The 27,989-nt window shown below is 37.9% G+C and overlaps 2 protein-coding genes and 1 long non-coding RNA gene across 14 annotated transcripts; 1 reads left to right on the top strand and 2 right to left on the bottom strand.

The window, feature by feature from the left end:
* Nucleotides 1–12: 12 nt before the first annotated feature.
* Nucleotides 13–19,934, bottom strand: pikfyve (phosphoinositide kinase, FYVE finger containing). 11 transcript variants are annotated; one of them, XM_058787255.1, is made up of 44 exons: nt 19,797–19,934; nt 18,303–18,493; nt 16,796–16,843; nt 16,446–16,604; nt 15,812–15,823; nt 14,946–15,055; nt 14,613–14,763; nt 13,836–14,043; nt 12,580–12,606; nt 12,319–12,402; nt 12,096–12,234; nt 11,858–12,015; nt 11,623–11,734; nt 10,796–10,943; nt 10,490–10,708; nt 9,395–9,457; nt 8,627–8,756; nt 8,184–8,364; nt 8,033–8,107; nt 7,848–7,955; nt 7,588–7,728; nt 7,326–7,452; nt 5,780–6,993; nt 5,189–5,289; nt 4,979–5,050; nt 4,612–4,783; nt 4,334–4,512; nt 4,104–4,217; nt 3,907–4,015; nt 3,667–3,821; nt 3,488–3,584; nt 3,310–3,370; nt 3,087–3,227; nt 2,868–2,988; nt 2,677–2,772; nt 2,279–2,362; nt 2,090–2,184; nt 1,926–1,985; nt 1,512–1,688; nt 1,286–1,389; nt 1,061–1,189; nt 701–962; nt 545–619; nt 13–439 (listed from the first exon to the last, which is right to left on the bottom strand). In XM_058787255.1, the coding sequence occupies exons 2-44, from the start codon at nt 18,481–18,483 to the stop codon at nt 324–326; spliced, it is 6,315 nt and encodes a 2,104-aa protein (XP_058643238.1). In that variant the 5' UTR covers nt 18,484–18,493; nt 19,797–19,934; the 3' UTR covers nt 13–323. The 11 variants fall into 11 exon arrangements, with proteins under 11 accessions (XP_058643238.1, XP_058643240.1, XP_058643236.1 ...); XM_058787257.1 differs by having other exon boundaries at nt 10,541–10,708; nt 14,592–14,763; XM_058787253.1 differs by having other exon boundaries at nt 14,592–14,763.
* Nucleotides 19,011–27,989, top strand: LOC131547026 (uncharacterized). The gene is made up of 4 exons (XR_009272828.1): nt 19,011–19,066; nt 22,357–22,430; nt 26,788–26,923; nt 27,410–27,989. It is a non-coding gene; the product is annotated as an uncharacterized LOC131547026 (long non-coding RNA).
* Nucleotides 20,164–21,833, bottom strand: cfap97d2 (CFAP97 domain containing 2). Of its 2 annotated transcripts, none has more exons than XM_058787265.1 (5): nt 21,709–21,833; nt 21,418–21,498; nt 21,176–21,294; nt 20,912–21,092; nt 20,164–20,710 (listed from the first exon to the last, which is right to left on the bottom strand). In XM_058787265.1, exons 1-5 carry the CDS (start codon nt 21,802–21,804, stop codon nt 20,543–20,545), a joined length of 645 nt encoding a protein of 214 aa, XP_058643248.1. In that variant the 5' UTR covers nt 21,805–21,833; the 3' UTR covers nt 20,164–20,542. The 2 variants fall into 2 exon arrangements, with proteins under 2 accessions (XP_058643248.1, XP_058643249.1); XM_058787266.1 differs by having other exon boundaries at nt 20,574–20,710; nt 20,846–21,092.

The following is a 27,989-nucleotide window of genomic DNA, read 5'->3' on the forward strand; positions in this document are numbered from 1 at the left end:
TAAAACTGACACTTTTACCAGTATTAATGATCTTTAATTACATATCTCTGTACATTTATAAACTTTTACATCATCCACAGTTAATAGGTTACAAACAAACACTACTGCATAACAGGGTTCTAAAAGTTCAGTGGATTTTCTGGAAATGGGTCTTAGCACATCACTTTTGGTCAATTTGTGCACAAAACATCAAAAAACACCCAGCTTCAGACAGCACTGCAGATAATGGAGGGTTCGCTACAGTGGGTCTTCCATTAAATCACTGCAAAGTACATGAGAGAGCAGCATATCCCTTTCAAGCTGTGATGTTCCCTTGTTGTCCATCAGCAGTTGAGACCAAGACCTGTCCAGTGATCAGGGACCATGAGGAAATATTTGTCCATGGCCTCACAGAAACGTGATCGATACAGCTCTGGGGACACCACCGTGGGCATTTTACCTGTCAGGAAGAAAAGATGATGAGACATGGGTTTAAACAAGAGGTCAGAGTTTCAGCTTCTGAGAATATCATAGCTATGAATGTTTTAGGAAGGTATAACTGTACCTTGACCTCCAAGAATCCCAGTAGATTTGACCACCATCTCCAGCTTTTTATCCCATGTGAAAGTCCGGATATAATCTTCAAATATACAAGAGTTTCAACAATCACTATAAGAAAAGTCCAATATGGATTTTAAAATAACAGATAAGATTTTCTCACCTATGATGCCCACAACTAGTTCATCCGTGGCATCGTCACGGCCCACCAGCAGGGAATAATCAATGATGAGGTGGCTGGACAGGAAGTGGGCGTCACTGAGGATGGCGGCACGCAGAATGGCCTTGCAGTGTGAGCGAATATAAAGGGGATTGTCATGCACCAGTTTCAGGAGGTTCTCATCCAGAAGCACCACCTCACAGCTCTCCTTTCCATGATCCGTCTTCACATTCCTGTTTCTCAGAGATCCCTTCAGGTCAAACATCTGCACAAACACAGGAAACAGGACCACGTAACAGAATATGAAAATAAAAATTCCCAAACTGAACAGTATTTCTGAAACACCAACTTCAAGAAATGTACCTGTGCCATCTTTCGCCCATAGAAGAGGTTTTCCATCACCAACAGGTCCAGTTTCTTTTCTGTGTTGTTCTGGGAGTTCTTGTAGCCGATACGGAACACTCCCAGAATCTTAGCAAGTGCTGTGGGGCGCTGTTAAACAGATACAAGACCAGTTTAGAGAGGAAAAACCTGAAACAGACCAAAAATGCTGCCTCAGAGAGCCCTACAAGGTATGTATTTCCTTACTTTTTGCTGAACTGCTCCTGTGATATAAGTAAAGTAGTGGGGTGCAAAGTCTAAGAAGGACTGGACCTCTAATCTGGGCATCTGTTTCAGAATAAACCGATCATCTGAAGAGAAACAGCATGTTTAGCAAAATACATCCAACAACCTAGAAGTCTTCACTTAATAAAAACAACTACCTTAATGAAAAAAAAAAAAACATTTCGTAAAGGATCTTGCATGGTCGTACCTTCAGTAGCATAGAAAACGGCACCAGACTTCCCGCCACGAGCTTGCCAGTTGACACAGTGGGAGAGCGATCGCACAAAATCATCCTCCGAGCTCTCCATAATCTCTTCCCGCATTTTATGGAACTCTTCCGCGTAGTAGATTCGGCAGTAGAACTTGGCATTTGCGTCTGAGAACTCTGCATTGTAAGTATGATTTTCAGATTTATTATTTATGTTCTTATTTATATGTATACCTATTATTATTATTATTATTAAATAGCTAATTTAGTTCTAAAATATATTTGAAAACTTTGAAAAGATAAAAAACTGACAGTGGTTAATTTGTAACCCACAATTACTTGATGTCAGAGGGTCAATAATATTTACCTAAATATAATCAATGTTTCATTCTGCTATTTGAGGCTGATACTTACGAAGCTCGATGTGTGGGTTTCCTGTCTGCTTCTTCTGTTTGTCTCCACTTTCAGGCTCCTCTGCAAAAGATATCCCATAAACATTTAGTTTCATAAGAAATTCCATATCAGAACAAATTATAAATGCTATTTGTAAGTGGGTGGTATAGTGTGGTCAGGTTTACTGAGTGGGTCAGCATCAACGCTACTGCGGCTCAGCTGTGATGTGCTGCCGTCACTAGGTTTGGCTGGGCTGTTCTTTGCTCTGTTCTCTCCAGAACTATTATATGGCAGAAAAGATGAAATCAGCTTGCTGTTTTACCAGTATACACAGAGACAATATGGCCGATGAGGGAAATGAGTGCTTGATGTACCTAATGGCCTGAGATATGTCATCACCTCCCGTCTTTACTGTTGTCTTTGTAAGCTCTTCAAGGGCAGTTTTATACTCTTTACAGCTGAATGGTGGAAATTATAACAGTGTCTTTTTAAATTGCTGAGAAGTTTGATTCATATGCAGCAATCAGTTCTTTCAAACTGTCCGCTTAAATGAACTGGTTCATAAGACTGATTTACTGAATCTAATTTGAAAAAATTTATATATCGTTGAAATGATGGTTCTTCTGATTCAACAACAACACTATAAATAAACATATATAAAAAATAAATACTAAAATAAGCCTTTTAAGCCATTTCAGAATAAATACATAAATACTGAAAAAACAAAATTTCCAGATCAAATTTTTTGTTATACATGTACAAAAAACTGTACCTGAGCGCAAAGGCAATGATGGAGCTGGGCTCCCTCTCACACACGGCTATAGGAACTCTCTCGTGCTCATACATCAAATAGTGCTTGTCTGGGTCGCTAACATACCAAAAAAAAAAAAAAGACCTTTATCAGATTGAGAAAGAAAATCATTAGTTTGCTTTTTAGTATTCATAATATCATAACAGCCTTACAAAGGGAAAGGGATGGGATTGTAGCTATTGCCGGGTAACAGGTTGGCAAGGATGGTTTTCATGGTGGACTTTTCCTTTACTTGACTGTCATTGGAACCAAGTAAGTGTCCATCAAACATGTCTAAACGGTAAAAGAAGTAGAGAGATTAAGAGAGAGTAAGTCAGGTGGGATGATTATGTGTGATTCCAAACACAAGGAAGTGTCTAAAGTAAGTTTACCGTCTGGGATGCTGACAGAGTCCTGATCAGGAAAAGATGGTCCGCTCGTGATGATGTCTGAAGCTTGTTCAGCCGGAGACGGTAACTGTAGTAATGATGAGGATCCTGAACTTGATGGAAACGTGTTCAGATGACGGTCCTCTGTGAGAAAAGTCTGTGAGGCGACTGTGTGCAACAATCAAGAGCAACTTTTTCAAGATGAATAAAGGGCCAATAAACTCACCTTTCTCTCCATTTGGGACCACAGGGGATGGGTTACGAGGAGAGGACTCCAAAGCACTAGTCTATGAAACAAAAATCAAATAAAAATGATCAAAAGTATGTAGTAGATGCTTATTTAAAGTCCAGGAGGTGGCTTACTTGAACAAACTACTTGGTGATTTGCTAAATAAATGACTGACCTTGCTCTCATCTGATGCAGCTTGTCTGTGTCTGCCAGGGCTGGGAGGAACAGATAAGCGTTTCCTGCCTTTTTCTTGCTGGAACAAGTCCTGAAGTCTGGAGATAAAAGAAAAGTTCTGATATTCTGATGGCAGATGTTTAGTTTCATTCTCTATGGCTCTATGAATACAGTCCTCACCTGTTGTTCCAGGACTGCAGGGTCTCACACAAACCCTGCTTTTTGACCACCACTGACTCCAGAACAGCCTGTTGTTGTTGTGGCGAGTCCATTGCGCTGGTCTGCATACGCACTTGTAGCTTCTCTATCCAGCTGCGAAGCTCTGATTCCTCCATCTAAGAACAAAAAATATTCAATTAAAGTAGCTGGACATTGGTCAGTACTCTGAATGAAATTTATTTACACAAATAAGAAACCCACATCTTTTTGTGCAAACATGTCCTCCATTTTTTCTTCCCTGGTCTTGCTGAAGGTGTCAGTTTTTAGAGAGGTGAGACGGTCATCTATGGCCAGGTACACCTGAGCCACCCTACAAACGATGGAGAATGAATTAATTTAGCTGTTATCTGGAGGAGGTTTATGAGGCTGGGTAAGAGACGTCCAGAAGGGAATCTTACTTCTGGGAGAAGTCTTTGAGGTCCTGCTGCAAGTTGGCTTTAGATGGACCCTGGTTCCTGATGATGATTTTTTGAGGAGGCAGACAGATCTCGAATAGCCTCACTGGGATGTAGCTGCAGATGACAGAAGAGCATGAACCCATTTGAATTAAAAGTTTATAAAAATGTACTAAGGTACTCATATTCTGCATATTCGAATATAAAGGGATCTATATTGTGAAGATGCACACCTGAATGAAGCCACCATCTGGTTGTAGGAGAAGTACTGGTGATAATCTTTATGGATGGAGTGGCCACAAGGCTCTGCATTGGCCCGGCGGGTGTACTGGTGACCATAGAATCGGAGCTCTAGATACTTGGCGAAGGACATGGACCAGGAGTCATTAGACAAAGGGACTACAGGAGTCACCTGAAACAAAACAGTAATAATTCACATCAATCATACTACAGTACAATATACTCTACATTAGTTCTGTTATTTTTAAAATCCAAATGCTCCCTGTGTTACCTGTTTACAGATACGGCACCAAGAGTAGTTGAGGATTGTGTGCTGATATCCGGGTACAGGCGAGTCCAGTTCTTTCAGAACAATCTGGACACAGCCGTTACCGTGGACAAAGCGCCGGATGTGGTGAACCATGGGGGTCTCACAATACATGCTGGGGCACTGGTAAGAGGGTCTGAATCACACCCATATAAAACAACAAATATGACAAATTTAAATAAAGGTGTGTGTTAAAGAGCAAATACATTTTTTTGCTGTACTATTGGAACTGCTATCAGTAATCATGAAATTTCACTTGAATTGACTACTAAAATATTGGTACTATGACAAACATAAGAAACAAAAATAGATGACTGGTTTAATATATTACCTAAAACAGTATCTCTCCAGAAATACGCCAAGAGTCAAGTCATTCTTTCCATAAAACTCCATTGTTACAATCCTATAAACACATAGCAGATACAATAAAAACCTAGACCTCCCTGTTTGCATATTGAAAATATAGTCAGTAACATGCTTCGTCATACATCGTTAATACATCTTAAATTAGTAAGACAATGCAAGTGAGCTGAGAGTTTACCATGGACTGACGCAGGGGTTTGGGGCATTATTAGACTGTGCTGATGAGCTACTGAACAGCACACAGAGCCTCTGATGGTTGACAGGATTTAAACAGTCCAACTGAAACATAAAAACAATTAATTGTAGTAAAAAGTCTTTTTAATTATTATTTTAAAACAAATATGTTTTTCTGCAATTTATAGGAAATATTTTTGTTAGCCTCTAATGAGTAGCAGCTAAATGTTAGCTAAATTTCCAGCTCTGTTATTTGCAACCCATGTTTAATGCAAACAAATATAATAAATAAATAAAATCAATAACACAAATCAAGGTTCAGCATTTAATTTTTGGGGAAAAAGTTGCAAAAACAGCAACCTTCATAAATTGAAAAGATAATACACCTTATATAATAAAAATACACCTTATATGATAAATAGTTTGAGTATGACTTTTTATTAAGGTTAAGCACTCTATTTCACTGACTAAAAACAATAGATTTTTTAAAGCATTTCAGGCCCTATTGTGCAACCTAATCACTAAAAGTGGTTCACTATTCAGAATGTGGAATAAAGTAACAGAATAAACATACTAGCGGACAAGAAACCCTCACCTTATTAGCCCAGGTCATTTCGTTCAGTCCTGCCCCTTTATCTTCTTCACTGTCTGACTTTATTGGCGTCTTTGTGGGCGGGGTTTCACGAAATTGCATTCCTTCTCTTTGCCGAATGCGCCCCCCCTGGGCACGATAGTCAGCCAGCATGCGTGCCAGCTCCTGACTGCTGCCTAGAAGCTCTATTATACGAGCACCTGTGAGTTTGTGACAGGGCAAAATCTGGATGGTCCTTTGGTGCGACACAGTACCGTTGGTCAGGCTGCTAGAACTCGGGCCAGACTCTTTCAGCAGCTGCCTCTTGCGGCGTCCGTCCAGCTCTTTCGAGTCCTTATTCAAGAGAGGTGAGAGGTAAACCTGTTCTGGGAAATAATCCCGGCTAGGACAACGCAGTCCAGCAGCCGTGAGCAGGTACGGCTCTCGAAAGGTAATAAAGGGTGAAATGCAGAGGATAATGTCTTTTAGCTCCTGTTTAAACAAAGCTGAGATGGATTTGAGGCGGTCATCTGAAGAAGCTACATGTTCGGTCACAAACAGGCCTGTGTCATCCTGTAAGGGATCCCTAAAGAGCCGGGTTGGTGGAAGGGAGGTCTCAGAGCTTGTGCTGTCCTGATGGACCAGAGTCTCCTCCATCTCTTTGTTCTTCTCATACTCACTTGGCGCTTTAATTACTTCCTGTGACATCTCTTTTAAGTCTGAAATAAGGAAAGGTGGTGACAGCGGCTGGGGAAGGCTGGAAGTGACGGATGAAAGGGGTGTGGAGGTCTTTATAATCTCTTCCTCTCCTCCAGAGAAGGAAGCAACTGAACCATTTTTATTTATTCTGGGGCTTTCTCCATCTTTATGAGAAGATTCTGAGATGGAAGGCTGTCTACTGTGGGCTTTGATAAACTCCTGAAGCCCTGGCTCAAAGTCTCCTTCTGGAAGAAGCGTGAGGTTGTCATCCCCCAGTGTAGAACCATCATCTTCCTCTTCCTCCAAAGTGGTGCTTTCCAGGAGACATGGGAAAGAGGAACTCTCAGCCAGGCTAGGAGGCATAGCAAACTCATCCATGAGGAAAGAGATCTCCAGCTGTGAGTGGTATGCCACACACACCATAAAAATGATGATCTCTTTCACCCGTGCCAGCTCATACTCTGAAGCACCACGGAGCTTGATAGTGCAGCCCAGCTGAGGAGGACACCCATCAAAAAACATAAGGGACTTCATTTCATCTGGAAACAAAAAGGATCAAGTGAATCTTACAAATCTTTTTAAAATTACCAGTAAAAACAAATGACAAAAGAATATGCCAAATTTGTTAAAGATTGCACTGAACAATGCCATTAAATTATTTTTAACAATCAACATTCAGTTTAGAGCATTAGATGATGACAAAAGTAATCTAAAAGAAAAATGAGCATGCACAGTTAAACATCCAATATCAACAAATACTGAAAAATTAATAACCAATATAATATTGATTAATTGCATCTCTAAAAAGAACAACATTTTATCAAAATGAAAAGGGAGTTAAACCTGACATGCATAAGAAATAAAGACTCACTATTTGGCAGCTGGAAGGAATGCAGGTAAAACTTGTGGCAGGTACCCAGACGAGGTTTTGTAAGAAGCTGATCCATTGAAATGACTAAATCTCCCTGAGTCATTCGACTCACACGGTCCAGGACTTGCTGTGTTGATTAGAGAGAGATATTAACAGAAACATTCACATTCTGATTATGGCATTATCAATGGGCAGCTATGTGTGGAGTACATTTTTGAAGAGATTAATATTATATAAACGACATCTCGGAGAAGGTACTAACAGGTTTGACATTAATCACAAGGCTAATGCCGTGTTCCAGTAGCATGTCCTGAGCGATACGGGACACAGTCTTCTCCACCAGAACCAGGTTTGGTCGGACGTCTGCAATCCTCTGAACATAGTTCTTCAGAAACTCATGCTCCTGGAAAGCACAAATTGCAAATTAAATGATTTCTCAGATTTTTGTATTTTTGGCGTATTCTCTGAAGATAATTTGCAAATCACATTTACAGAGATCATGTAGGGGTTAGTGACCGTTACCTGTAACACAATTGGGTCAATGCAAGTGAACTTGGTCTCTTCTCTGTATAGATACTCAATGGAGCATTTGAGGAGAAGGATCTTGGGGTTTTTGATGTAAGGGTTCATCTGTTGAGAAAGTCCCAGCACTGTTAGCACCAAATATTACATGACCTTCTGTGGCATAATGTTCAATCAATACAAACCTTTTTGTGTGCAATATTCTTTGTGCAAACAAAGCCGTTCACTACAGCAGAGTCAAACTTCTTTCCACCTGGAATCTACGAAAAAGCAAATATTAGACATTTGTCTGGTAGAACTAGATTCATCGATTTTGCGTCCATTTGTGTTCCTCACCTTCTTGATGTGGACAAACTGACGAATATCCATGTCATCATCACAGCTGCGCACATCCGGTCGCACCGTCTGCACAACCTGCCTCACCACAGGCACAATAATGTCACGCCAGGAGAGAGACAGTGATTCGCTGTACAGCAGCTGCTGCAGCAGCGCCATCATGTGGCTGTGATTAGCAGACCTGAAGAGGAAGCATTAATCATGATGTGTGCTTCCAAAAGTCCCTAAAATCATTAAACATGTGATTTATATGTGATGCTCGTGTGACCATAAAGTAGACACTGAACTATATTTATAGTATTTTAATGATACCGTGTCATTATTACATTTTTCGCCCACACTTTCTTTTTAAAGTATTTTGCTCCTATTTGCACATTAATAGAAGTAACCAACCCAAAAATGACATCTTGTGCTTTAAAAATAGCAATCCTCTGATATCTTACAGTAAACGCTCCATCGCTTTCTTTTCCCCGTTCTCTTCCCGCAGCTGGTCCAGAGAGCTGTGATGCCAGCCGAGAGGTGTGAAGAGCATCTCTTTAGCTTTCTCCTCAACTCTCCGGTTAAACAGAGACTCTACAGAGGAAAAACCCATTAGCATTGGTGAGACAATAGGTCATGCACACGTACCATTTTTTAAAATAAATTATTATTTTTACTCACCAAGGACACATTAAATTGACAAAAAGTACATATACATGTATGCATTTAGCAGACACTTTTATCCAAAGCGACTTACAAAAGAGAAACAAAGTAAAGACATTTATTATAACAAATGACTAATCTACTTAATGCTGTTCTTCAAACTCTCTGTTCATTGAAAAATCCTCCACTTGCAGCAATGACTACTTTGCAGAACTTATGCCTAAGCAGTCAGTTTATGAAAATAATTTTCATCCCATGCTTTCTGTTGCACTTCCCATAGGTGTGATTTGCTTGTAGGGAATTTCTGACAGACCTTATGATCAAATGCTTTCCACAACAGATCAAATTTTGATTTATCTATTCATAATACTCTTTTATAATCGGTTACCATCTTTAGGTTCTTTTGATCATTCTGTCCTTTTGCTTTTACTCACCAGTTTTAGATTTATTTGAAATTTCAAATTAAACTTTAAGCTTCAACTTTCAAAACCATACATGTCTTAATGATTCCAAACTTTTGAATGGAAGTATTGTAACAAACTACAATAAAGGATGCGAGAAACAATTACCTTTAATGAAGGCATCACTGATGGATATATGCTGACCTCCATCTTCAGAAAGCAGCATTTCCACTGACGTAGAGAGAGAGAGTGCATGTGAGACAGAACAGCTAGGTCTAGACATCAGAGTACACTGATTTATATAGAAAATAAATATTAATTAGAGTAAATGCTGCTATAAAACCATGCCACAGTCTGGTACATGACAGTGAATTAGCTTCAACAGTAATTTTGAGGAAGTGGAAGTCAGTGTTACTGCTTTGCAACTGTGAGGCACGCATGACGTAGCAGCAAGCCATGCTTATGAGGTAGTATGACAAACTGGAAATGTATTAATATGAAATGTTGTACTGGGAAGGGAAACCATGTGAGATTGGGAAGGAAAAAATCAATCATGCTGGACTATATGCCATAGTTAGGGCTGTTACTTCAATTGTTAATTATAGTTTGGAGGGTCGGACTAGTATTGAATGGTGAGTCTGAGATCAGCAAGACATTGGTTCTGTTCCAAACCATAGTGAGCTGCCTACCTACAGCAGGTAAGATTTACAGACATCAACACCATGCCCTGACGCAAAGCCTGCTACAAATATAAAGCAGTAAAGTTAGGCTGTCTCATAAGATGCCTCATTTTAGCTTCAGTCTAAGGCAGTGGCACATGTATTCTTCAAGCATAAAGCAATCCCAGAATGCATACACCAGATTTTTTTTTTAAATCAGAGTTAGAATTTGTTTAAAAACAGTTAAAATTAATAATAAATACAATTAAGTTTGTGCTTATTAAAGAGGTTATGTTATACTTTTTTAATCATTTTATGTATTTTTATTTTTTTTTGCCCCCTATTGGGCAATTAAACAGTTCATAACTTAAATTGTAAATCAAGACTTTTTTGCACATTTTAAACCTACTCTTTGACCCTGAATATTAAATTGCTGCACCTCTAATAAGTCATCGTTGAGGTTTCTTTGCAGTTAACTAGGTACCTGCCTATGTAGAGTGATGCAGCTCACTAGGGTTTGGAACAGAGCCAGTGAGTTAGTGCTGCTTTTGAAGCAGACTGAGGCAAACCAGGATGGCCAATGGGCCTCTCCGCCTCTCCTCACTTGGTGCATGGATGTCGGTTTCTGGGGTGAAGGGGTCATGGGGCTCCATACTTTTTTGCTCGGCTGGGTAAGGAGGCACATGTGGGTACTTGGCCTGCTTCTTGATGTGGAAATTGACATTGTCCTGCTCCACGTTTATGTTGATGGAGGCGGCTGAGTCACTGTCCACTGCAGAGTGGAAACTGCTGACGGACGTTCTTTTGCTGGGGCTGGCCGAATCTGAAAAATTGTGAGAGGGGGCCAGCAAGTTGGTGAGGCAAAGACATACTGACTGCTATAGGGTGCTAACATTTTTGAGATACTTACTCGGTGTAACATAATCATTGTCATCAGCTAGTTGCTCAGTGTCACTGTCGTCAAACTTGATGTCTTTAAACCATGAAGGTTCAGAGTGTCCCTCCAAGGAATTCACACTTTCACTGTCTGGAGAAGGGGTTTCTGAGAACTCTGTGCTCTGAAATTCAAACACACACAATAGTAATGTGATGACTAAAAGATGATAAAATCAAAACCAGTTTGGTTTTGTATAGTTCTCTTCACAATACACAAGTCAAGTCAGAATCATTATTTTTTCCACTTTCACTCTTTTTCAGATCTTTTACCAACATCAGTCCTGTAACTACCAAAAATTCATTCATTTTCAGCATTTTAACCCTTTAAAACCCAGTTAATGTTTAGTAAAGAAGATTTTTTTTTCTGGATTATTACAAACAAACCACACTGACATCCATACCAATACATCCACACTATTACAATCAAATTACTGTATTTCAATTCAATTCAATTGGCCTTTTATCATTGCTTTAATGGGTTTCAATGGGAACAATTTTGTTCTCAAGGTCTTAAGTCTAACTCTTTTTTGAAGATGTTGCAATGTTAGAAAAAATGCTATGGAAGTCAATGACAACTGTCAACTGTTTGTTTACCAACATTCTTCAGAATATCTTCTTTTCTTGTCTCGTACAGGTTTGGAAAAACATGAGGGAGAGTAAATGATGACAGATTTTTTATTTTATTTTGGGGTGAACTATCCCAAACACAGCCAAAATGAAAAAGACAAAAATATCCCAACAAATGCACAAGAGTTAAACAACTGTCCAAATATAAACCTGCCACACAATACTTCTTCTCACCTGGAGGGGGCGATACAGGGCATACTCATCACGGAAGATTTGATCATGATGAGTGACACAGTCAAGCCAGCGGCCATCTACCAAAGCCTGTCCAATAGCTATGGCCTGAGCTCTGTGTTGGAAGAACCAAGAGGAAATAAAACAATTTAATAGCATACAATTAAGCATCTGACCATGCTTGAAGTTGTAATGAACCGGAAATACATCTGTCAAAACCAGTTTTATTGGTTCTTACCTAGTTGAAATAGTGCCATTTCGTAAGAGCCAGTTGACCAGCTCTTTACCCACAATGCAGTTGGGGTAAGTGCGCAGCCAGTACCGATGGTCCTGGAACTCCATTCCTGTACTGTTGTGGCAAATTTTCTTCCATAGATCTTTAAGTTGAGAAGAATCCTACAAGATAACCAGCTGTTATAATACCAACTCGAAAGTGAAGTAAAGTTGAGGAGGAACCTGTAAAAGACAGTTGTTACCAGAAGGATCTTTCTCTCCTCTTCACTGTGGTCAATCTTGGATTGGGCCCGGCTGCTCTGTGGGCTAACTGAACTCTCGTAAGCAGGAACCATGGATGAGCCGGAACGGTCCAAGGACAGGTTGGTCACACTAGCTGACCTTAACGCATTAAATAAAATATTGTATTAATAGTCTATAAAAATAAGTGTTGAAATGAACAAAAATATCACACAATATAAACACCTTTTTCTGGCTGGTGACTTGCCCATATCCTCCTGGACTGCTGTAAGTCTGGAACTGAGACCACTGTTCTGAGATTCCTGATGACTAGAGTAATCACACATATACACACAAATAAACCTCAGCAACAGCTTAACCATTTCCCTGTGAAATACTACATAAATAAATGACACTCAAGCTATGCATAAAACAGAGTCACACTTAAGAGCAGCAGCATGTCTTCACTAGGAGTTCATGCAAAACAAAAGTAACACTAAAACTCACTTCTTCCTCATCCCAATGGAATTTTTTCTATGCATGGAGAGAGAAAGGAGAAAAGATGAGCATTGAGACAGACTCACAACACAAGAGCAGAAGGAGCCAGCTGATTGAATATCGGCGAGCAGAGGGAATTAAAGTTCATTTGCATTACAGTAATCCTGTGACTGTTTTACGTAATTTGGTATGTCAAGGGGGAAATTCCGTCCTGAATGCAAAAACAAATTGGAATGATTTACTGTCGGATTAAAAAGCTTGGTGCAATAATAATTCATAAATGAGTAAACACTGACTACAGTACAATAAAAACATACACAGCATGGAGGTGTGACTACAACATATGAAAAAACAATATAGGTGTCCACCCTGTCTAAATACTGTCTGCCAGTACACAACTCTAGCAAGGTGAATCCCAAGAAAACATGTCCAGATCATATTTTACTCCAAAAATAAAAATAAATTACAGGTTACATTTTATTTTAAGCTGCCCTTGTTACAGTGTAATTATACATTTAAGTACTGTGTAATATTTATTAACTACATGTACTTACTATATAGTTAGGGTTAGGATTAGGGTTACTTGCATGTAATTTTGCATAATTAATTGTTATTATAATAGTAAGTACAAGTAAGGTGTAACAAGGACACCTTAAAATAAAGTGTTACCAAATTACATTTTGCATAAAGAAAATTTAACTTTTTAGGACAGTGAGTTTTTGTTTTGTAACATTACTTTCATGCGTTAAGCATTAAACAGTTTTCGTTAGTTTTTGCAATTCCAATTGTTTTCTCAAAATTTTACATTTTTAAAAATGTATGACTTTTTAGGGTGAAATATAACCCCAAAAATCTTTATGAGAGGATTCATGAGATTTACCCAGCAACACGCTTTACTCCATTTAAAACAATTTTAACAGCAAACTATTTTAATGGATATAAACATCAAAGAAACAACATCTAAATTGTACACTTTTCCTTGTACATCCCATGTTATTTGTTAACAACAAATTTTGTTTCTATGCTTTAGATGAGGAACAGAAGAAAAAGCCTAAATCCTCAGGCAGCTACTTGACTAGATGGAAATGTAAGGGCCAATCCTCAAGTGAAAGATAAACAGCGAGAGCAATGATCATGGTAAAGAAAGCAGAGTTAAAACAGAGCAGAGAAACACCAGAGGGATAAGGTAAAGTGAGTAGAAACAATGGAATAGATAGTCATATGTCTTATGCCCCTCCCCTTTTCTAATTCTCTCAGTGTTTCACCTTTGCCAGGCCAGGTCCTCTTCCAGGAAGATGTTCCGGCTGGCTTTGCGGCCCCCCACAGGTGTGCGTGGTTCGGTGGGCTCCAGAACACACACAGAGCAGGGCGAGTCTGACAGGGCGCTGAGATCTTCTCCGATGGAGCTCGAGTCAGCTGAGTGAGCGTAGCTCAATGCTATCTTACGACAGTATGTACAAGCCCGTAAATCACCTGCAAAATGGGGGAAAAATGCCGAAAGAGACAAGATTAGAGAAGTTGGACAACCAAGATCTCTGGCAGAGAGCAGTTTGAACTAGTGTACCCTGAAAAGGGGTCCAAAACCAACCTCAATATAAGAATAACCAAAGTAACAGTTTCTCAGATAATGTAGTCTAACTGAACGTCACAATCAGAATAGTTCAGATGAGTTTACAGCATACAATATCTGCAAAATTAATACTGAAGAAAAATGTTGCTTTTTAGGTAGGTACTGATTCCTCCTAAAAGGTCAAAGTGCACACACATAAATTCTTACCTTTTTCAAAATCAAACCAGTTAGTCCACAAAGTTCAAAAGTCACTCTACAACCCATTTAAATCATAACGCAAAAATGTCAAACCACCGCAAACACACGCTGCATGCTAGAGGTAGTCTTACTCTTTAATCTGAAATAGCTGCTCATCTTCTTGTCGAAAGCCTCTTCAAAGAGGCTATGTCCACAAACCAGCGGTCAGAATGAGACCCTCGCTCCCCACAGTGAACACCACAACAACACTCACCCGTATAGCCCATGAACTTGCCAGGAATTTCCTGGTTGCAGCATCGGCTGCAGAAGATTTGACCGCAGAGTCGACAATGGTGACGGCGTCGAAAGGTTGTGAATTTCTCGTTGCAGTCATAGCACTCCTTACACTGGCTGTCCGGCATCCAGTACTGTTTCAGATCACTGTCCTGGAACATAAAAACATGATTAATATCTGTTACAATCCACTGCAACCCACCACTTTTGTACTCTGTGATGTATTCTGGAGAATGTGGGTAGGCTCTTTTGTCTATAAGCTTAGGGTCATCTGTATAAACATGCAAAAAAAAATACTTTATACAGATACAGCTAGTTCACTGGAAATCAATACCTGACTTTTCCCTTCCATGATCTCCTTGAGTCTCTTGAGGGCTGTGCGTAGCTGGACAGCTGTTCGGGGATCGTGGCTGCCCAGAGGAGCTTCTGATTTCCGTCGACCCTCTATAAATGCAAAGAAACAAAAAAGCCCCAGTCAAATACAAAACAAAATGTTATACTTACTCTAAAGTACAACATACAGGTGAAAATGCATGACACACAAGCTCATTTAAAATCAAAGTCTGGAGTCAAATATCCACTAGCAGTCTTTATCCTGTCAATGACTGCTTATGTCAGCAGCCATAGGTCAGCGAGGATTTTCAGGAAATTTTGTGGGATTATGATTCTCATGAGCAGACTATGAATGAATAAAGCATGTGAAATTACTAAGACCAACAACTAAAGCTCATAACCAAAATGTTCAGCTCAAACCGTTGATGCATTCTTTCACATACAACAAATGTGATTAATTTAAAACTACATGCTGCAAAATTCATTTTCTTAATCAGTATTTCTGTATATCTTTCCAGTAAGCATGTCTAAACATGTTTACCTCAACAAATTTGCCAGTGGTTTTTTGGTTGGGGTTGTTTAAAATAAGACAAAGCTATTTGGCAGTGTGTTAAGAAAAAATAACCTACTGTAATTAAAGATATATTCTCTGAAAACAAATCTTAGTATATTTGTTTCTCAAGAAATTGTATCTTCTTATTTAAGGAATTTTATTTCTAAAACAAAACAAAATACTGATAAAGATTTTTTTTTTTTTTTTTTTGCAGTATACACACAAAATTCAACTTGGTGTTGATGAATTGAAGCAGATTTTAGGTCTATATGAAACTGACTTCATACATATGAAATAAAATAAAGAATTCTCACCTTCCCAGTCCACTGTGAACAAAAAGGAACATACAACAACTTTAGCCTAAAAGATTTCTGCATATGCAGTATTTTATCATAAAACTCAATCAGCACTCACAAGATATTCAGCTTCTAGTCATCTTGAAATCATCTTGCAATTTCCAAATAAAGAGTGATGGTTCACAATACTTGTTAACCACTTGAATTATAGTCATAACTCCAGAATGTAGTTTTCCAGGTTTACAGCCAATCAAAAACTGTTTCTTGGATTTACTAAACCGTTGCCTGTATTTTCAGTAATAGTAAATGTCCAGTGGCCCTCCTGAGAGTGGTATGGATCATATGAGGGCAGAGTCTAGCCTTCGAATCACTGTTATCTTCAATGATAAACCCTGTGAGAACCACGCTGCAGTGACTAGTCATCAGTCAAAGAGACCACTTATAGGATTGGCCTTTCTAACTCTAGCAAGAGCATGTTTTGAGGAATACAGAACAATGGTTTTGTCTACGGAAAAAACTAATGATTTTAGCATTCTCTTCTATAGAACAACAGATACAATGTAAAAAAAACAAAAAAGACAGTAAAAACCTAGATGATAACTGTGGACAGCTGAAAAAAGACAATTGTATATGCAATCTTGTGTTTTTGTACCTGAAGCAGTGGATGTTCTTCTGAGAAGTTCTGAATGTTTCCTGTGGGGTTCGGAGCCATGCATGGAATGGGAGGGACTTGCCCAGTTGCGCCGTGGCCCCTGCGGTGATGATGAAGCCGACTGACTTTTCTCGGTCACTGAAGGAGGCCGTCCTTCCTCTGAACAATTAAAACCAACAGAAAAGCTCGGTCTTCGTCAAAAGGTCGAACATTTCAAATTTTGTGCTGATTGGCTGATTTAAAGAAAGAATTTGCATTGTGTTGACATTTCTTCTTTTCCTGAAATAATTTTTTCCCCAATTATTATTTTTTTTTCTATACTTTTATTTCCGTACAAAATCTAGACTTACCAAGTTTAGCAAGCTTTTTTGCTGGTGCAATGTTTGCACCTGTTTTTTCTAAAAGGAATGAAAGGGAGAGATTAGAGAGTTGATCACTAAAAAAAAATTACTTAAAATGAATTTAAAATTTTATGGATTATCATACTGATTAACTGTAAATCAATACATCAATGATAATTTTCAAAGAAACTAAATGTGAATTCCTGACATTTCTCTGTTGTAGTATGTCAGAGTATTTCTTCAGCTCCAATGACCAGATCAAATATATTACCAAAACAAAATCATCAAATGTCCAACACAAATGCAAATGTTGAACTTTTGTTAAATGCACTAGAGTATCACCTATATCATAATTAGAGCACATGCAGTAGGAGTTTCACTCCTCTACAGTGTTCTTAGGGCACATCATTTCCTCACATTAAGCCATTTATTCCTTAATGTAAAGTGAACTATTACTTTAATAGAGATCATCTATTCCTTTTAGCCCTATGAACAGTTCTGAGTAAAACTCCTATGCGCTAAGTGGCCAGGATGCACCTAAATATTATTTCTTAAAGCTTTATGACTTATTATTATTTCATATTAATGGGTCCACTTTCACTCTTGTTCAGCAGCGCTTCCAGCAGGAATGTTCTGTTGATATTATACACAGGGACAAAAACAACAACAAAAAAACACATGAAAGCTTGCAGAATGGGCACTGTGTTCTTGGTACATTTTGAGCAAAATCACATGACTGTTTGTTTCCCTCCACTGACTGTTCAATACAATTCCTACCACTGGCTTTCTGGAGTTTTCAGTAAAGCACATTCTCTAAAACTACAATGGTTCACACTTTATATTAGGTGGCCTTAACTACTATATACTTGCATTAAAAAATAAGTACAATGTACTTATTGTGGTCATATTGTATTGCAAAACACTTTTGCTGCTATTGAGGTGGGATACGGGTAAGGTTAGGGACAGGTTTGGTGGTATGGGTACGTTTAAGGGTGGGTTAAGGGTCAACAGTGTAATTATAAATGTAATTACAGAAATTGATTACAGATGTAACTACATATAGGTATTTTTAAAAATATAAGTACAATGTAAAAACATGTATGTACACAATAAGTGCACTGTACCAAATGATTAATTTAAATGTAAGTACACAGTAGTTAAGGCCACCTAATATAAAGTGGGACCCTAGAATGGCTACTTCATGTAACCCTTGTACTTTTATTCCAGAAATAAAATTATTAAAGTTATTAAAATGCTACAAATTTTTATGCTTTAAATGTGCAACCAAACAGTCGATCAGGAATACAAAGTACTATGCATCCAATTTCCAAATAAGTGCTATCGACCCATTAAAAAGGACTACATTCACATAATTTCATAAAGCAGTTTAATGGAGGATGATATCCATGAATTGTTGTTTGATGAACCTTTGAAACCAAATTCATGATATACAAAAAAGGAAATCCAGGTGCAGATGTTGATTATGACACAATGGCGTGAAAAAAATCTGTTTCACCTTTGCTGAAGCGGAACAGACTGACGAAGGAGCTGTAGGCAGAGCGCAGGGGCGGCTCGTCCTGTTCGGGGGTCAGGGGTTTGAAGTGCGTTAGATGGGAGGGACTGGTGGGAGAGAGTGGCGGCTCGGAGCTCCAGTCCATCGCAGAGGACGAGGACGAAGCCTTGTCTTCAGCAGCCATGTCACTGCCCCTGAGGGACAATTTCCAAAATCCATTTCCAAATACAATAATGTATGTTTGATTATATGTGTATACTAAATAAACATTGGTTTGGTACTCTAAGAGTCTAATACTACTGGATACTATTGGGTCAGCAACTCAAGGCTAAAGCACTGAAGTTAATGCAGAAGTCAGTCATGTGAGCTATGTAATGTGAACCTAACTACAAAATACTACGTGATCATCATCAGACTACAAAAAAAAACAAAAAAACAGATCACAAAGCAGACTGTAAAAGAGAAGTTGCCTTTATAACAAAAGAACTTCTGGCCAATGTGATATCAGTTCACTTTGGCATTTAAGAAAAATTGATAAGTGATAACCAATCACTAACGTTACAGCATTTATTATCTATTATCCACTCATTTCAGAAACAGGATCAGCACTTGACTAACTAGCTGTAAGTGGCCAAGTGATATGGATAGAGGAATGGCACAAAAAGGCCGGAAAATGAAAACAACACAAATGTCATGTGATTCCTAGAGAACGGTACTATGGCGAAGGCCTGCTCATGAATAATAACTATTTTATACTGACGTTACAGGTAAGACCGTCCAATCAACTAACACACTTAATATTCCTGAGCCAAACCTTTGTCTTCGTAGGCTTCGTTAACATGCCAACCTCTGCCTTTCACCCACTCAAGTAAGCCTATTCGTGAACCCGCCTAATACATTCAGGAACAAAGCCTTCGCCGTAGTAATACACGTAAACTCGCATTACGCTGGCGGTTTATTATATTTATTTTACTCACATACACGTTCAGCTACTTTTACGACTGTTAACCATACATGTACATTATTATCACAAACACGGTAGAAAAGAGCTCCGCTGTGTTATTGTTTTAGCGAATTCATTACAGATCATGTGTGAAGTGGATGAGACACAACATTGATAATAATTTTAACGTAACGTTATTGCAAAATGCTCATTAGCGAATATATTAACACATAATAGAACGCAACAGAACAAATAAAAACAGATAAATACTGAGCTATGTCACATTTAAGCAGTGATGCTGCTGTAGACTGTTGTTATCTGAAAGTATCGCATCCATTTAATCTGTTAGGCTGATCATTTAGACACATTCAGTTTTGCTTGTGGTTATCTAATAATATATATTTATCTCATACGTTAGTTTTCGACAGCAATGTCAAATTTCCTGTTTCATCTATTAAAGGCCCCAGTAAAGTTAGCAAAGCTACGTTAGCTGTCTGATAAACTAATACCAACATACATATATTATCACGGCATAACATAAATGTTAGACGTACCTGTGTCGCCTTTTTTACACCATGTCTATGTTCGTTGTTTAGAGATGTCATTAATCTTTAATTCATTTAACCGAAAGACATTTTCAGTTAATTCCACCCTTGTGATGTTCGGTGACTTGATCAGACCTGGTAAGTCGATCACAGAGAGTTCGAGCAGCGTTATGGTCAGCGCTTCTCGTGAAATCAAAGTCAGTCATGGCTAATCGATAAAAATAAATAAATAAATAAATAAATAAAAACAGTGCACGTGGCATTTTAAAATACTCATTATAATATTTTAGACATTTAATTAAGCTCCTAATCTACAGTTTAAGAATTCACAAACCACCTTCATATATAAGCACACAGAATGTGTAGATACAGTGTCAAAATTTAATGTTTCATTTGTTTATTTAGACAAGTCATATAGTCATATCTGGTTATATGTCAGACATAATTGGTTTAATGCTTGTATTTAGATTTAAATTTGTACAGGGGATGTGTATATTGTACGAGGTTAATAATAAAAACGAAATTACAATACAACACGAAATTTAGAGTAAAAAAACATCAAACAGCAAATGAGAAATAAAAGAGAAAAAAACAGTAGCAAAAAGATTAAATTAGTTGTACATACTCAGAACATTGACTGTAAAGTGACCCCTAGCGGTTATGATTCACCATTGAATCGTTATGTACTTAACCACAGCAGTGGCATCACTTAGAATTCACTAAGAATATTTCTAGTCTTCCATATTTTGCATGAATTAGGCTTCTTCTTCTTCTGATGTAACTTTGTGTTCAGATTTTGTCTTCTCATCACATTCCTTTCTCTCATCCCTTATGTTAGTAGACCGTTCATGATCATTTCTTGCAGTTTTCTTGTTCTCTACCTTCCCATGTCTCTCTGCTGAAATTGGTGGCAAGGAGGATCCCTTTAATAACACATAATATGAAAAAAACTCAAGTCAAGAGTATGCATAATGTATAAGTATGCAGGAATACAGTATGTGTAAATAAGTAGTACAAGCATAGGCAAAAAGTATCAAATAAATATTACGTATGCTTACGTGAGTCTAACCGGACAAAATGGGAAATATCTGCTCTACTGTACATTTTAGTAATGATTTGCTCACGTGTGCTGCGTACAGACGCGGATATCTCCCGATGGTGTCCATGAGCTCAAGGTTTTTGAGCCACTGCTCGTGCCACACCTGAGCGCTGTAACGGGGCCTGCAGGTGGACAAACCCTGAAGGATACGCTGATTCTCTTTAGTGATGCGAAGCAGCTCCTGCTGTCTTTTTTCTGAGCCAAGACTAAAACAGAAACCGTAAAGTGCGATTTAAATGTTTAAATATCATAGAAGTTATTGAATATTATATTGCTGTATATATTATACCTTTTCTTTACATAGTCATTTCTACAGTCAACTCCCCCGCTGGTCTGCATTATATGGGACATTTTGTCGAGAAGCATGTGATTTTCTCTTTTGATTCTCGAAACCCGTTCTTCTTCAAGCTGGTTATGATAGACGAGAGAATGTTTTCTCATTTTTTTTTTTACTAAATATTAAGGAGCTTTCCGTTTTTGACAGTTAAACGGTGGAAATGTCGACATCTGGTGGTAGTTCAGCTTTCCTACCTGTCGTTTCTTCAGTTTGACAAGAAGATGGTTATAGGTTTTCGGTGGAGTTGTGTTGATAGTTGGTTTTGCGGATTTTACCTTGAAATATTATGCATATGATAACAGTTTATGCTGTAGTTTTTAATATAACGAAAACCCTACCAAATAATTTTATAACATTTTACAAAGAAGCACTTCATGGTAAGCATGGTAACAACATGAAACACCACGAAACCTCAGATAATACCACTGAATAATCCAAAACATATTTATATTGTACTGTCCTAAACCAGCCACATGCCATTTTACCTTGTTCTTGTGCATCTCATAGCAGTTTTTGTCCCATCTGTATTGCAGATATTTATTAACACAGGGCAAAACGGGTTGGTAAGCTTGATGTTGCATTACTTTGCTTCGCTATAGCCTGAATCCACCTGCACCAGAATCTACAATGAACAGAGATGGGAGTTCAGCTTGAGTTTTGAGCCAGTCATGTGGTTGTTGCCATGGCAGCCATTCAGAAAGAAAGTGCAGCTTTGCTGGTCTGCATTTATGAAATGATACTCTCAGAGACAGCCACTGTGAATGGGACCCATTCATTCAGTTTGATGAACATTTCTTTTCCTAAATGCTTCTGCCTGCCTCTTGCCTGCTATCAAAACTTTCCTAAGAAGTTAAAGCCAGCAGCTCCATTGAGAGGGCACCTTCACCCATTTAAAGGCTGGCCTATATAGTGTCCTTGTCCGATATGAATATTCTGTGTCCTGCAGGACTCTGTTGTTTTAGCAGAGCAGCATGCGTGGAAAAGCTGGAAACCGTCTAATATACTGTGTGATCCCAACAGTATTTAAGCAACCTTTTAATATTGTGTAACCTTTTAAGAGGTAGTGCAGATCTCATATGCAAGTATAGGCTAATGCTATGTGATTTTTTTTGTTTTGTTTTTTTTATCTCAAGGACAGTGAGAGTGGAGATTGTCCCAGCTTCCACTCCCTTTGTCATTTGACATTCATCTGAAGATGTGGGTGAATGTAAGTAGATTATTTCTGGTCAAAATCATAATATATAATTTTAACACACACACAAACATATATATATATATATATATATATATATATATATATATGCACCTTTCTTACACTCAAAGTGCTACAACATGGTAAAAACATAACAATAAAATAGTAAAAATAATGATAATTATAACTTAAAGACCTCACTAAAAAGATACTTTTTAAGTAATCTCTTAAAACAATCAAGAGATGGAGCATTCCTAATCAAAGAAGGCAGTGATTTCAACAGCCTTGGAGCAGTACAAGAAAAGGACCTCCCTCCCATAGTTTTAAGTTCATAACGGGGTTGAAAAAGCGTGAGAGAGTCAGCAGAGTGGAGAGACCGAGCAGGTGTGGATGGTGTAACCAAGTTACAAATACATTCTGGTGCCAGCCCATGTACTGCTTTATAAGTTAAAACAAGAACTTTAAAATCAATACACGATTGTACTGGAAGACAGTGTAGTTGAAAATGTACGGGGGTAATGTGTCCATGTGATGACATGTAGGTCAATACACAAGCTGCAGAGTTATGTATATGCTGCAGCCTCTTAATTAAATTTGCCGATAGACCTGCAAAAAGTGAGTTGCAAGAATCAAGCCTAGATGTTATAAAGGCGTGAATAAGCCTCTCAGCATCAGGCATAGAGAGAAAGGGTCTTGTGCGTGCAATGCTCCGCAGATGATAAAAAGCTAATTTTGTAATATTTCTAAAACGAGTATTAAAACTCAGCTGTGCATCAAAAGTAACAACCAAGCTCCACACCTGCTCAGAAGGGGAGATCAGGCTGTCATCCACTGTCAGTTTGACTGTATTACATTTAATAACAGAAGCTGGAGTGCCAATTAATAAAATCTCAGTTTTAGAATAGTTTAATTTAAGAAAGTTCTGTCTCATCCAAGCCTTTATTTCCAATAAACAAGCAGATAAAGTTTCAAGTGTGAGTGTAACATCAGGTTGAGTACTAATATAAATCTGGGTATCATCTGCATAGCAGTAATAGTCCATACCATACTTCCGAATAATCTGTCTAAGAGGCAACAAATAAATACTAAAAAGAATAGGACCCAACACTGATCCCCGAGGGACACCCTGTCATAATGGGACAGTCTGTGATCTATTTGCTCCAGAATAGACAAATTGGGTATGTTCTGAGAGATATGATTGAAACCACTTTATATGATTTTTATGTCATTTTTGTGATATCCATTTAACTAACAAAAATAAATTCTGTAGTGACTTCATCTCCAAGAAGTTACATAATTTTCCATTGAAAATAACTACATCTGTAAGTAGATTAGTTCATATATTAGTAGTCATAAAGTAGTCATGAATTACTTTTATTTATTAATTATTTTATTTTTTTGTTGGATTAGCTGGTTTGTTTACCTTATAGTTGTACAGTTGTTTAAAGAGCAAGAATATTAGCCATTGCTTAGAGAGGTTAATATGATGCCTTTATAGTAGTAGAGTTTAAAACCTGACAACAGTAGCTTAGTTACTTGCCTCTGTTGTATCGGCGTGGTTCATGTAAACATAACCTCTGCTGAACTGTACTCCGTTTGTCACTTAAAGCAGCAGTGATTGTTCATATAATGATTAAGGAAGTGCAAATAATTCTCTTGACTTTTGATTTAGATAGCAGTGAGTAATCTCTTGGCCTTTTCTTCAGAAATGTCATATTTGTGCAGGTTTATGAACTGTTACAATATTGAGAGTGGTTAACATATCAGGGTTTGATGGTCTACAGAACACAACATCACTTGCATTTGAACAGGAATCTAGATGCTTGAGGAAAAATTTAAATGTGCTGTAAAGTTTCATAGACTTATTTGTGTGTTTGATATTACAGCGTTTTTGTTTGATATCAAATTCACTGTTCAAACATTAGTTATCTGATTTGCATAGGGATACTTTAACTGTCACACTTCTTTGTGAAAATTAATGCCTGGCAGAGTTGCCTCACTACATGTTAGGCTGTTTTTTTACTGTATGACAACTTCCTTTAGTATTAGTCACTCATTCTCCACTGAGGACGGAGTTTATTGCCTTGAAAATGGCTTCATGATTTAATCACAGGCAATAAAATGTTACGTGTCTAATTTGTAGCTTAGGTGAGTAATGACTCTGTCCAGACTGCTGCGAGCAGGATTACAAGATGGTGAAACTCTCAGGAGACAGTCAGACTTCTGATAGTCCTCATTCTGTTTGACTTTTATTTATTTATTTATTAAAAGGAAGAGTTGATTCAGTACCAAAAATTCATACATTTGTGATGCTCTAAGATGATGCCTTGTGTGTATGATTGATAGTTATCAGATAGTAACAAACAGACTTTCTTTGTAATATGTTTGATCAAGATTTTGGTAAATATGAAAAAAAAAAAAAAAAATATATATATATATATATATATATATATATATATATATGATTGTTGCTTGCCAGTGCAAAACTCACCTCCACAAGATACTGTGGGAGGTTGCCAGGGCCTTTCTATGCCATTCTGTTTGCTAGTGTGTTCTGCGTTGTTGCTGTGCATTGCTAAGTTTTTGCTTGTTGGTGAAAAGAACCAAATTCTCTGATATTCTGCTTTCTAGATATGAGCAGTGTTTTGGGATTTTTTAGTTTAAATAAAATAAAAAAAAATAAAATGTTTTATTTTATTTTATTTATTTGTATTTTTTAATTTCTTGTCTGTCAGGTGAAATTAGCAAGCTTTTCTTGAGGATTCCGTATTGAAAAAAAAAAGAATGACTGAATGAATGTCCTGCCTGTCTCCTTGAGCTGAAAACATGGCTTACAAATAACTTTTTACATCTCAATAATGATAAAACACAGGTTGTTCTGTACGGATCAAATGGCCAAACTGACTTGAGCACTATCGGTTTGGGCTCTCTTACCCCATATAAAATCCATGATGCTAAAAATAGATTCTTCATAGGTTAGCGAAGGTTAAACCCTTCCTGAGCAGGAAGAGTTTTGACACTGTCGTACATGCTTTCATATCCTCGTGACTCGATTATTGTAACTCGCTTTATTATGGCTTGCCAGTCTCATCTACATATACATCGACTTCAGTTGGTTCAAAATGCGGCTGCCTGCTTGCTCACGGGCATTGCTCACCATTTGCTTTTACGCTCACTGCACTGGTTACCGCTGCAGTACCGTATTGAGTTTAAAATTTAGCTTTTTGTGTACAAGGCTGTAAATTGTCTTGCTCCTCAATATCTTTCAGAGTTGCTTACTGTCCACAATCCTGTCAGATCACTGAGCTCTCAGACTACACATATGATGTGGGTTCCCAGAACAAGACTAAAATGCAGGGGAGCATTCTCTGTTGCTGGTCCCAAATTATGGAACACTCTGCCTCTATCTATCAGAACTGCTTCTACAGTGTCTGAAATTAAATGTCTGTTAAAAACTAATCTTTTCTCCCATGCTTTTAATGATAGGTGATTGGGTGTTTTAAGGTTATATGGATTTTACTGTTATATTTAAGCCTATGCAATACTAATTGCAGCGATTAGGTCTGTGTATTTTTTAAATGTTGTAATTAGGTTTTTGTTTTATGTACAGCATTTTGGTAAATAACTAAAGTTATTTTAAATGTGCTTTATAAATAAATTGAAAATTGAACATTGAATGAATGAATAAATAAATAAATCACAAATGAGTTCTCGTCAGTTTCTCAGTTGCTTCTCTCAGAAAGCAGTGAGACTGAAAGACTTTCTCCTGACAAATAGGCTTTAGCAATCTCATGATTCAGATGTCAATAATATCTCAATTTCCCTCAAATTTGCCAAGATATCAAAATCATCAATCAAAAGCCAGAGATTTCAGTTTCCAAGACCAAATTATCTGAGCCATGTGATCTACATTATTTATCTCTCTACTCTTACTATATGTCAGCAATTGACTTATTTGTGTCTATTTTAGTTTCTTATATGGAATTTCAGAAGGAAAATCTGAAACAAAGTTAAGTTAATGCTTAAAAGATTTATGACTGAGAGCTTCTTTAAATCTCCAGAGCTATGACAGAGCAACATTTCAGGAATTGGATTTGCTCTGGGATGGTGTATGGCCTTTTTTAGCATAGGGCTGTTAAACTGGCAGACTTAAAAGCAAGCTTTCTCTGCATTCTGTCATTATCATTATGTTCCGATGTAATATTAATGATCAAGAACGTATTATGCTTGCCGTAATTATAAACTCCTAATTTGTGCCTGTTGTAGGATGAGTCAGATTATAGGATGAATCATCTTCTCTGATGATGTGACCTGGAAAGGTTGCATTTTTCTTTCTGCTTGACATACATAAGTTGCTTTCCTTCCTTATCAGTGTCTTGAGAATCTGTATGCAAAGGGACCGAAAGCCTGAAAAAGTCTCAACGGTGGCGATGTTCCAGTAAATTAGCTCCAGGGAAACTCAGAAGGGAGCGGGCAAAGCCAGGCATCATTAGCAGAAAGCGTGTTTGGTAAGCTCCTTTCCCCACAGATGATGCCCATGTGCAAAAATTCCCTCTTGCGCAATTGGACCTGTTGGTGTCTAATTATCAAGAGTGGTGTATGATCTATTCCTAGCCTTCTGCGAACTTCAAGAAGCAAATGAACATCGACTGCAGGAACATACGCCATTAACGATGGCCAATGTAGACGTTTGTTCAGTGCTGTGAAACAGAAAATTGTCCTGTACTGTTACACTAAACACTGCCAGCACTGAAGAGACATATACATGAATGCTAGAAGGATTTATCCAGTAATTATTTCCACTCCTGCCAACATATGTGAGGAAGAAAAGCAGTCAATGCTCATTATTTGATTTTTAATGCCTAATTTCGTATTAATATTGTCGTCTGTTTTCTACTAATGTCATGGAAGCTGGAAGCGTGGCACACTCTCAAGACATTTCAACTGGCAACGTTGCCTAATACAAATACCCATTGTTCCCTGTTGTTTTGCAGGGGAGCACTGGTCTCTACTGAGAATGAAGAGCCAGACGTGCTCCTTTAGGAGCCTGTGAGATCTGTGTTTTTCTCTCACTGTGATGGAAAGTGATCAAGGCAACAGGTCCCAGGAGAGGTAACGTCTAGTGATGGTCACATCCTCGACAGGATCACTCGCTGCTGAGGAGACATGTTTAGGACGTGTGCTCTTATTAAAAGTGTAACTGAAAACTGTGTTGTCTGATGCCCAGTATTTCTGGGTGTTTGAGCCAATAGAGCCTGCGCCAGCTGTTTACATATGCATATCAATAATGCAGCAGAGGACACTATGAATAATAACTTAATTTTGAAATTTTTGCTCTCTTTTTTTCTAGATCTCTAGAGCAAGCATCCATATGCAATTTGAAAAAAAACTGCTAACCTTAAGTATTAAATTTGGCATCTCATGTTCTTGGCACAAACATACTTTTTTGTAATTGTTTTATTTTATTTTGTTTTGTTTTGTTTTAATTTGTTAGTAGAGACCTTTTTTTTTTAATCTATGTATGTATGTATTTAAGTTATGGATTTTCATTTATGGTGAACAAATTTAGAGTGA

This window comes from Onychostoma macrolepis, chromosome 09, assembly GCF_012432095.1.
Source record: "Onychostoma macrolepis isolate SWU-2019 chromosome 09, ASM1243209v1, whole genome shotgun sequence".
Classification (NCBI taxonomy): domain Eukaryota; kingdom Metazoa; phylum Chordata; class Actinopteri; order Cypriniformes; family Cyprinidae; genus Onychostoma; species Onychostoma macrolepis.